General features: G+C 38.4%; 1 protein-coding gene across 2 annotated transcripts; it reads left to right on the top strand.

Annotated features, from left to right (window-relative positions):
- Positions 1-5,854: 5,854 nt before the first annotated feature.
- On the top strand, positions 5,855-11,359 carry paf1 (PAF1 homolog, Paf1/RNA polymerase II complex component). Of its 2 annotated transcripts, none has more exons than XM_027999034.1 (14): positions 5,855-6,117; positions 7,134-7,166; positions 7,263-7,355; positions 7,455-7,576; positions 7,702-7,768; positions 7,871-7,972; positions 8,059-8,164; positions 8,803-8,871; positions 9,018-9,121; positions 9,209-9,325; positions 9,410-9,538; positions 9,632-9,737; positions 10,435-10,513; positions 10,634-11,359. In XM_027999034.1, exons 1-14 carry the CDS (start codon positions 6,071-6,073, stop codon positions 11,047-11,049), a joined length of 1,590 nt encoding a protein of 529 aa, XP_027854835.1. In that variant the 5' UTR covers positions 5,855-6,070; the 3' UTR covers positions 11,050-11,359. The 2 variants fall into 2 exon arrangements, with proteins under 2 accessions (XP_027854835.1, XP_027854836.1); XM_027999035.1 differs by having other exon boundaries at positions 7,137-7,166; positions 10,634-11,049.
- Positions 11,360-11,367: the final 8 nt, after the last annotated feature.

The raw sequence follows: 11,367 nt of genomic DNA, 5'->3' as shown, positions 1-11,367 counted from the left end.
AGACTAATTTAATTAAATAGTGAATACTACATCTAATTTAAAATACTCTACTGCTTAGGCTATACATAGATTAAACCATAAGTCTAAAGCTAACAAAATTGAGGCCTACAAAAACTATCATAACCTAATATTTCCAACATTAGCTAAAATTAAACATCATTAAAAACTAGCATAATTAAGCTAGTACTGCGATGAAACAGAATCGCAATTACATTAGGAATTTGCAGGTGACAAGCAAGTCGTTAAATACAATTATAGCCAAATACTGCCATTGTATGCTAAGCTATCAGTCACTGACTGATGTCAAAGCAGTATGAGTCATGATACACTGACTACAAAACAGCATAAATCTACGTATATCCTCTTTACTTATACTTTATTACCAGTTTATCGAATAAAACATTATTTTACCTTCTTACTTCCCACTGCACCAACGTCCTCTAATGCACCGGTGCCCAACCTTTTTGGTCCCCGGTTCGCGCGCGTCGTAAGTATCGAGTCCGATACTGTTGTAAAAACCGGTTTAGGATTTTCAAAATAAAAGATCCGGAAGTAGTTCATTATTTCTTGCGCGGCCCGGTACCAAATGGCCACAACCGACCCACATGACCGCAAGTCTCACAAACACAGCCTTGCAGCGCGTTGTTTCTATGTAAACATGACGGGATTAGTGCATCATTTCTACCGGATTTTCACAATACATCAGCTACTACAATGGACAGAGGAACTAACAAGTTCATGTCATCATCTGTGAGGAGGTTACTGGTTTCTCAGTCACAAGCTGGTTGCAAACCTGAGGCCAGCAGGTGTCAGTCAGTTATGGTAGATCTGATATTTGGTTTGATGACGTCAATATGAGAAGCTGCAGACTGATTGGAGGAACCAACGAGCTCTGTAAAGGTAAAGGCAAATCTTGTTTACATAGAAACAACAGGCTGCGAGGCTTTGTTTGTGAGACTTGCGGTCACGTGGGTCGGTTGTGGGCGGAGCTTGGTAAGGTCCATGGCTTCAGTTGACTGGAAAGTTCCAGAACTCCAGACCCAAAAAGCTATGTGATTGGTCGATGGTTTAAAACATGTACAGTATATGCCTGACACCCGAATGCCTGACACCCGATGGTTCCAGTATGTTGTGTGTCTCAGAACTGTAGCTTAGGTGTGATCAATGAAAATAAGTAAGTTGATATTAACTTGACTCTTGGTACATCTTTGAGTTCAGTACTTATTTGAAGTGAGGTTCTGTTGAACCTTTCCAAAGAGTCAATAACCTGAATTGCCTGAAATATTTAATTTTTTGGTACATCCTTTAGTGTATTTGTTGATCTTGGAGACCAATACCAAAGCATACGTTTGTCTTTTAAAAGACAAAAGTATGCTTAGGTGTGTTATATATATATATATATATATATATATATATATGTGCAGAATCTGTGCAGAATATGGACTGGAAACCCCGAGATCAAAGTGGGAAACACCCCCAAAGGTGACGGAGAACGCCAGAGCTAAGATCCTGTGGGACTTCCAGATCCAGACAGACAAAATGGTAATGGCGAACCAACCAGACATTGTCGTAGTGGATAAACAACAGAGGAAAGCCGTTGTGGTAGATGTAGCAATACCAAGCGACTGCAACATCAGGAAAAAGGAGCACGAGAAACTAGAGAAATACCAGGGCCTCAGGGAGGAACTGGAGAGGGCCTGGAAGGTGAAGACCACAGTGGTGCCTGTGGTCATCGGGGCCCTCGGGGCAGTCACCCCCAAACTGGACCAATGGCTACAACAGATCCCAGGAACAACATCAGACATCTCAGTCCAGAAATGTGCAGTCCTTGACACAGCCAAGATACTGCGCAGAACCCTCAAGCTCCCAGGCCTCTGGTAGAGGACCCGAGCTCAGAGGATAAGAACCACCCGCGGTCGGTGAGAAGGGAATTTTTTTTTTTTTTTTTATATAGCCTGGAAAACTATGGAATTGGGAGTTCAGTATTTTTCAGATCTTGAAGTATGGAGAAGGAAAATGAGCATGTAAAAATATTTTTTTCCAGACATTATTCTCCTTCATGCTGTCTGTACATTCTCTTTTCTTCCCTGTGTCCTACTTTACTTTTTACATTATTCATTTTTTATCTTTTCTCTCTGTACTTGTCCATAATTTGTGCCTTCATTCCTTCAGTTTCCTCCTGATGTCCTTCAGTTCTATCGCCCTTACTTCCTTACATCTTCTCTCATTACTTTTTTTTGTTCCTACCCTTCTTTCCTTTGTGATTTAATCCTTTATTGGACCTTTGTCTCCACTTTTCTTTGGTTCTGTATTTAGTTAAAGTAGTAGTAGTATATATACTGTGAATATTTGAACAGGGTAAATACCTGCAGTGACAATAGTGTTTTCTGTATCTTTTTAATCTCTTAATGGCACAACAGGCCAACGGGCAGATGAAAAATAGAAAGCTGGTATAAAAACAAGAGTTCTGTAAGTGTGTCTGTTGAATAGAATATTCCAGAAGTTTTTACTCAAGTAAGAGTCTAAGTAGATCCTAAGTAGTACTTTTAAAAATTAAAAGTACTGTGCAGTAAAACTACTCCTAAAGGTACATTTCTTTCCTAAAAAGTTATTTAAGTACGTATAACTAAGTAACTGTAGTTATAACTTATCCCTAGTTTTAAGTCAGAATAATCAAAATTAGTAATAAATGTAAACATTTCAAACATTTCACACCGAGAACACTTTAAAAATATTACTTACATTATAAATAGGCATCTTGCTTTGGGCGGGCCCCTTTAATTAAAGTGGGCTGACAGAACCGGGGTCCATAGATTCAGCATCGTCCAATGAACTCCAGCCATAAGCGGAAGTGCGTCCTACGTAACGTATGACGAGCATTGTAAACAACAGCGAGCGAGTTAGCTTGTAAAAGTTATGCAGCCTCCACAGTGTTTGACCTGAGTAAGTATTCAGATTTTGTGTTTTACAAAATGAGCTTGTTACGCCTGGGTTTCTGCTTCACAGTGCTGACATTAGGCACATATAGGAAAAATAATCCTGTTGTGCTAACGTCACATATTGTTGTCTTTGATTTGCGTGTAATGTCATAAATAAGCCTAATAGGAAATGCTTTAACAGTTAAACCAAGCTGCTTCTCAAAGTAAGCGCGTTTAAAGTGTAGCTAGCTTTGTTGCGTAGCTACTTGCTGCTTAACTCTGGAGACAGGCTAGCTGTAATTGGTATGCTGCTCAGTAAATTGTCCAAGTAGGAATAACTACACACAAACCTCAGCTAACGGTTGCAAACCCTCTTAACTGTGCTTCTCTGGCTGATGCCAAGTATACAATCTCAGGAAGCGTAGTAATTTTAGTGACCTAGATTTAATTACTGATTAACCTAATTTTATTAGACGAATCAAATAAAAGAAAGTCCAGAGTTCATCCCTCCTTCCATTGTCTATACAGGCTTATCTTTTCCTTTAAAAGATGCACACAATTATGCACTGCTTTGTGTGTGTTTACCACATGATATCCAAATAAAGGTTTTCACAGATAAATGCTTTTGTGATGTGACATAACTTCTAGACGTTTGTTTTTGAAACCTCAAATAATTCAACATGTATCTTTTGCAAGATACTGTAGTGAGATGAAAGCTTAAACAAAAGTCAATCGGTATTATGTTTGTTCAACAATTATTTATTTTCACATTTCATAGTCAATTCCTTATGTGTTTATAGTAAACCACTTTTTTAGCGTACAGAGTAGCCCCGCAGCTAATGATTATTTTAGCATGCCATTAATCTATCCATTACTGCGACGATTAGTCGTATTAAAACATGGTAGTTTCTATATATCCTTCATTTAACCACTTAAACCTTTTTTACACAATGTTAGAAATGCATTAAAAGATGCCAACAAAATTAAAAGATGCCTAAAATGAAATGACATAACATTCATTTAGAAAATCTGAAACGGGTAAAGCCAAAACTTTTGGCTCAAACCTATTTACCGACAAACGTTTGCATCTTAATTTCAAAATATATTTATATATTTTTTCAGCTTTGGCTTAATTACAGCTCTGAATCTTTTTCAGCAAATGGCCTTTTTTTAGTCTTTATACACCAATTAACAATTAATCAATTACTAAATTAGTTGACGGTTATTACAATATTCAATTGATCACTATTAAGCCGATTAAACGTTTCAGCCCTGGTACACTGACTTATATTGTTAACTACCGTAATTGGACCTAATAGCTGATTGTTTGGCGCTAATAATCAAGTCACATACTGTGCCTGTTCCTCCTTTTAAAATGTAAAAAGCTAAAAATAAGCTCAATGTTTCTTTAGGAATTTCAAAGTCATGTGACACTGCTGCTGTCAGTTTTCGTAGTTGGAACGAGGACATGTTGTATTGAGCCTATTTTTGTTGTCTGATGGCGCAAATCTGAGAAAGACCTTTTATAACCTGTTGAAGTTTCTAGTGGTGTTCTATATTCTTCATCTAAGTTGTTGGTTTTATTTTTGCCAAAGGGTGCCACACTTTGATGTGTGTGTAACTGTTGTTCTTACAGAGCTCAATGATGCTGTGTGAAATCCTCCTGTCGTCACTATGGTTCCTGTTTGTGATCTTCTGGGCCGAGACAATAAGCGTGTGGCTGTTTTTATTCATGTTTTACCAGGATCAGGCCTTTTACCACGGGGGAGATGGGTAAGAGTTCTCCTTCCTGTCCATTTTGATACCTGTAGACTTGAAAATGTTACTTGGAAAATCTAACTCTGACTTAAATCTGTGAATTAGTGATACATTTGTGATACGGTTTCTCAAGCATGCGCTTGATTTTTACAGGTTATTTGCAGACGATCCCGGGCAGATGATTTACATGTTGAGCAGGTAGAATGTCTTAGCGCTCAAGAATTGAATTTATGACATTTTATGTGTAAGAATATTATTAATTTGCAAGTTTTATATTATTTTACTGCGTTTGCAGAGTTGAAAACACAGCAGAGACCGAGCCACAGACCTGAAATGGAAATATGTCAAGAACTTTAAAGAAGACAGTGTTGCTGTCATGTGACTGAAGAGCCAATGAAAAAAGCCAGTTTCTCTTTGCTGCAAATGTATTCTATCTGTTTTCTGGGGAGCAAAACAATATAAAATTTGCAAATCTGATTCTCACATGAGCTCAATGCAATTTGTTTTACTTTTTTTCCCCTTCACTCTAAACTCCATTTTGCACTTGCACTTGAGATCATTTCTGTCTTTTGTCTTCTCTATGCAATTACTGTTTACTAGTTGCACTCATATTTGTGTTTTCGGGTAATAAATTGCAGTCAATCTGATGTTTTAAGGCCTTCTATGATTTAGCCTACAAACTTGTAAGCTTATCAAAGCAAAGTAATGAGAGTTTCTATTTTGAGTCAATATTTGTAGTATTATCCTGAGATTCAACAGAAAAGCAGTGGAAATGAACATATTTTTTAAACCTGATGGTTCACAAATTATATTTCTCATTTGTCTTGTTTATGCATGTGTACTTTATTGCATGTTAATTTTGTTCTGTTGTCCAATTTCAGTTGATAAACTGAAATTTCATGCTGACGTCAGATGGGACATTTCCCTTTGGCGATAACTGTGTAAAACAGAAACACATCCATTTCCCCCCCCCCCCTTTAATCAAAATGTGTATCACATTTTTCCCCCACTGATGTATAGCACCATGTTTTAGTGTCTTTTTGTAACTATGACAAATAATATTTTTGTTCTGTATATTGAGTTATTAAATAAAACTATATTCGAGTTTGTTGATTAACGCGTTCCAGTTTTCTACCACTCCGAGACAGCAGGGGTCGCTCTCGATAAAGGAAGACCTTTTCGTATACGGAGGTTTTACCACCGGTTCCTCCACTTCGTCCTGTTTTATCGTGAGGAGCTAAAAGAAAAAAATGTGTAGTTTGTTGCTTTGTTAGTAGCAACATTTACGTGTTGTAGGTTGTGCGAAGTTGCCGGTGGCCTCGTTTGGATTTCTGTTTCATCTCCATAAACAAGCGGCTTTGTTCTGAGTTGCGAGGGGAGATTTTGCCGTAAACATGGCTCCAACGATCCAAACTCAAGCTCAACGGGAAGACGGCCACAGGTACAACACCACAGCAAGCGGCTCCTTTAATGTTCAGCGCGACACATTAACAGTTATTTAACGTGAACCGACCATACAGATTACCTCCCTCCAATAACTTGGCAGAGATTGTTAGTTGAGGCAACGGAGTTCTTGTTTAGTGTAAGGAAAATTAAAATATTTAAAATGGCTCAGAATAAATTGGTTGGCCGTCTTCAGTTGAAGGGGTACATGCGGAAGATGTCTAAATATAAAAAATACATTGATTTAATTAACAGTTCTCTTGTTAAATACGTTAGAGGTTTTAAAGTGCTACATAAAATTACCTCCCGCCTGTTATTGGAACCCTAAGAGTTTATAGCGCTGCCTTTCACTTAGGAAAATGTATATATTTGTAGAGCACCATTCATAAACATGGATGATTACAGTAAATGCAAGTAAAAGAAGCTGTGAATGTTACCTACATTGGTTCTTGACTGATAAAATAAGCTTGCCTTAACGTAACGTAAAGTTTTAGTTGTTTTTTTTTTTTTTTTTTTTTAGAAAGGAGTAGGTAGAGGTCTTCTCCATAATTAAGTATTACAAAGTTTTTGCGTTGGACTTATTTGATATTCAAGTTTCATTTTGGACTTTAACGGTAAGTCTTACCGTTAAAGTAAAACTATCAAAAGCGCTTGAGATTACAGTGTGTGTATTGAATCCATTTAAACAGTTTTACTTTTTGCAATTGAATTACTAAATAGTACTTCAATACCATTTTTGGTTTTTATCTACTTATTTATTTATTGGCTAATGTTTTCTGAGCACAGTTTCTGAGCTCAGCACAATCAGCCCCACTGCAAAAACCATGGACAGTTTGTTTTTTTTTAGTTCTCCAATCAGACCCAATTACTTACTGTCTGGTCTGGTCATCTGCAGAAATAAGGAACAGCAGTTACATTTATCGTCAGAATAATCAATTAATAGATAACTAAAATAATTGTTAGTTGCAGCCCTAATCTAAACGTTTTCCTGTTTGTTTGTTTTTTTTCTTGTAGCAGGCCGTCTTCTCACAGAACAGTGCCAGAACGGTGAGCACATTTATTATGTTGTAATGACTTAATGTAAAATCATGTCTGTCCAGCGGATGTCAGTTGTAAATGTTGTTTATTGCGCGTCTGCTGCAGGTCAGGAATTGTTTGCAGAGTGAAGTACTGCAACAGCTTGCCCGACATCCCGTTTGATCCCAAATTCATCACCTACCCATTCGATCAGCACAGGTGAGTTCATGTACCCACTTATCTGCCTTCTGTTGAATCCAACGTCTTCCAGAGCAACACAGTTGTGTATGTGTATGTTTATGTGTGTGTTTTGTCCAGGTTTGTCCAGTACAAAGCCACTTCTCTTGAGAAGCAGCATAAACACGAGCTCCTGACTGAACCGGATCTCGGGGTCACCATTGACCTCATCAATCCAGACACCTACCGCATCGACCCCAACAGTAAGTTTAGATCAAATCACAGTAAAAATATGTGTGTTTGTTTTTTGTTTTTTTAAAGTCACATCTGAAACACTGGATACATTAATTATAAATGTAAAAATAAGAAAACACTTTAAAATTTTCAGTTCTTTTGGACCCTGCCGATGAAAAACTCTTGGAAGAAGACATCCAGGCTCCATCCAGTTCCAAAAGGTAAGACTTATTAAATAAGCAGCACAATGTTTTTATCTTCTTTTTAGGTGTCTTTTTTAAAAATAAAAAACAAAACATCTTTTTTTTTTTTTTACTTTCAAGGTCACAACAACATGCCAAAGTGGTACCATGGATGAGAAAAACAGAATATATTTCCACAGAGTTTAACAGATACGGCGTTTCTAACGAGAAAGTGGAAGTCAAGTAAGTTGGAGTCTCCCGACTCTCCATTTGAGTGCCTCAGCGTTTTTGGGTGGTTGTGTTTAAATCGGACCTGCTATTGTGCTCAGGATCGGAGTGTCTGTTAAACAACAGTTTACCGAAGAAGAGATCTACAAGGACCGGGAGAGCCAGATTTCTGCCATCGAGAAGACATTTGAGGATGCACAGAAATCGGTGAGTGGGCATATTTTAGGATCGACTCCTGTTGCAAAAATGTGATGGGTGCACAACTCTGATTCTGAATAAAGAATGAAGTATGAGTATAAATACAATCATTTCTTTCAGCAGTTTACAGAAACCAAAATATTGGTACAATAGTACACTACAACAATTTATTACAATTTAGTACAAATATCAGAAAAGGGAATAGGCTGAAGCAAAAGGTTAGCAATGCCTGTTGTGTTCAAAATTCATAAATCACACAGAAACTCTGCCACGCAGAAAAATAGGACAACAATCAATAAAAATGTCGCCCACATTAACATCCATCTGACTTTTAAATGTCTTAAAGTCTACATTTGTTAGCTTAATTTGTCTCTCCATCTTTTTTACTTGTTTTGAGTTCATCCAGATTTCCTGCAGAGATGATCTTTGTTGTAAATTGTTCTCCACTCCCTTTTTCTCTGTGTCCATTAAATGGCTACACATGTAATTTACCTATTTCCATTTTAAAATGCATTTTTTGTCACAAAAGCAATCTGTTTTTTTGACTTATTTTGTTATGCTCTATGATTCTATTCCAAATATAAAAAGTTAGGGTGTACATACATGTTTTTAAGAGTTTTTTTTTTTTTGTTTCTCATTGTTTGCAGGTCACACAGCATTACAGTAAACCCAGAGTCACTCCTGTGGAGGTCTTGCCTGTGTTCCCTGACTTTAAGGTGGGCTTACTGCTCGATGAATGATTTCAAAACTCTTTTATTTATGTAGATGTTATTTTACAGTCTTAAGTAATGGGAAGAGAAGACTAAATGTAGGGGGGGGGAAACAGGTTTGAATAATAAGCCTCGTATATTTTCCCTTTCAGATGTGGATCAACCCATGCGCTCAGGTCATCTTTGACTCTGATCCTGCACCTAAAGACATATCAGGGCCAGCAGGTGTGGAAATGATGTCTCAGGCTATGATCAGGTATACACTTTTTTGTGTGTTTTTGAGCTTTAATGCTTACCAACAGTACCATATTTTTTACTTGAATGTAATTTGTGTTTATTACAGAGGAATGATGGACGAGGAGGGAAATCAGTTTGTGGCCTACTTCTTGCCCAACGAGGAAACGCTTCGCAAGCGGAAGAGAGACTTCGAAGAGGGACTGGATTACATGCCTGAGGACCTGTAAGCAAAAGTTTTGAATTAATATGGAGCTTATGTGTATAAGTCAGGGGCAATAAAAAAAACCCCAACATCTTTTGCTTTCAGGTACGATTACAAGATCGCAAGGGAATACAACTGGAACGTCAAGAACAAAGCCAGCAAAGGTTATGAGGAGAATTACTTCTTCATCTTCAGAGATGGCGACGGGGTTTACTACAACGAGCTGGAGACGAGGTAAATACTCAAACTATGACGCATTATTTTCAAAAAGAGGATGATGTTTGCTTGATTCCTTATTAAAAAAAAAAAAAAAACCTTGACTTGTAGGGTACGCCTGAGTAAGAGGAGAGCCAAGGCTGGAGCACAGTCCACTACAAACGCTGTGCTGGTGTGTAAGCACAGAGATATGAATGAGAAGGAACTGGAGGCCCAGGTGAGTCTCCTGCTCTGTTTTTAGATATATGAATGCTGGGGCACAGAAACTGAACTTAAGAACCATTTACTGAACAATAGTTGCGTGACAAAGCTCAGTCGGTTGTATTTGACCCTGTTTTTTGTAAAATGTGCTATAGACTTGTAAAAACATCTAAAAAGTTCCAATTATGAGGCCAACATTTGTGGCTAGTTGTATCAGAACATCACTTCCTCTACCAACTCCTTCCCCTACTGTCAGTTCAAGCAGATTTAATCTACAATGCCATCTGCTGTTTAAAATAGGAACTGTCTTGCCCCACTTCAATTTCATTTTTGAACGGCAACAGAAAATCCAATTAGAAAGTTCTTTTCTTAGAAATTAAAAAATAAATTCATTATTGGTTTTTTTGGGGGGGTTTTTTTTTAGAAAAGTGTGCTTATTTCAATCTAAATTAGTAATTATCTGATTCGAAAGACTATGAAAAGGTCAGTAATGATTAATTTACTGTATGTGTTATGCGTTAAAGATTTTTAGAGGGTTTTGTTAATGCTTTGAAAAAATTAAGAAAGTTTTAACTATTTTCTAGTGTTTTACAGCTTAAAATAACAATAAAAACTACTAGAAGGAGGAGTTTTATGGCTCTGTCAGTGAATTATTTGGATTACTTTTTAGTGTTTGACAGCTCATTGATGATTTTGTTGATATTGGCTTTCAGGAAGCACGTAAAGCTCAGCTGGAGAACCATGAGCCCGAAGATGAGGAAGAAGACATGGACAAAGACATGCAAGATTCTGGTTAGTTTCTTAGAAACAAACTTCCTCTTACACATTCTGGATTTTTAATGACTTTTTAATTTGCACTTGAGCAAAAAAAAAAAAAAAAAATCTAACAAAACTTCCAAATTGTGTATCCAGGCGACGAGAAAGAAAAGGGCAGCGGCAGCGAGGCAGAGAACTCCGGCAGCGAATCCGAGAAGGAAGAGGAAGACCAGGAGCAGAGCGGCGAAGACGACGAAGAGGACGAGGACCGGGGTAAGAGGCGGAGGAAGGCCAGCGGCAGCGGGAGCGAGAGCGGCGAGGAGAGGACCCGGGAGATGCGAGACGAGGAGGAGATCTTCGGCAGCGACGACGACAGCGACGACAACGAGCCCAAGAACTCGGCCAGGAGCAGCGGCGAGGAGGGCAGCGGCAGCGAGGATGAGGCAGAGAACAGGCGAAGCCGCAGCGCCTCCCCAGCACGCAGCGACCACAGCAGCGACCGCTCGGAGACCCACGCTCCCAGCGGAAGCGAGAGGGGATCGGACTCCTCTGAGGCCAGCGACAGCGAATAAGACCCTCAGTCTGCTTGAGCTTGACGTTCGACTCCAGAACCTGACCTTCCCACCCTGCCGGCGAGCCGAAAGCGTCGTCGACGTCCACAGCTACTTGATGCACTCTTTGCATTTGAACTCGATCTGTCTAGATTTTATTTGTAGCTTTAGATCGCACAGTAGTAGCTGGATTTTGTTTTCGCCACTAATCTCTACAAGATTGTGTGCAAGATCATGTAAAAGTTATCTTTGTTCTCTTTATGTGTAACTTACTATACTGATACCGTTTTTGAAATGGATAATAAATCACTGGTTACATTTTGGTCATAAAGTTGGTTT

The sequence above is a fragment of the Xiphophorus couchianus genome, chromosome 18, assembly GCF_001444195.1.
Source record: "Xiphophorus couchianus chromosome 18, X_couchianus-1.0, whole genome shotgun sequence".
NCBI classification, from domain to species: domain Eukaryota; kingdom Metazoa; phylum Chordata; class Actinopteri; order Cyprinodontiformes; family Poeciliidae; genus Xiphophorus; species Xiphophorus couchianus.
This window is presented reverse-complemented; position numbering and strand designations above follow the sequence as displayed.

Bases quoted from the DNA above. Each gene is read 5' to 3' on its own strand.
- paf1 (XM_027999034.1), top strand. From the start codon at position 6,071: ATGGCTCCAACGATCCAAACTCAAGCTCAACGGGAAGACGGCCACAG. The intron at 7,356-7,454 runs GTGAGTTCATGT...TGTTTTGTCCAG, and splicing joins TACCCATTCGATCAGCACAG to GTTTGTCCAGTACAAAGCCA. The intron at 7,973-8,058 runs GTAAGTTGGAGT...TATTGTGCTCAG, and splicing joins AACGAGAAAGTGGAAGTCAA to GATCGGAGTGTCTGTTAAAC.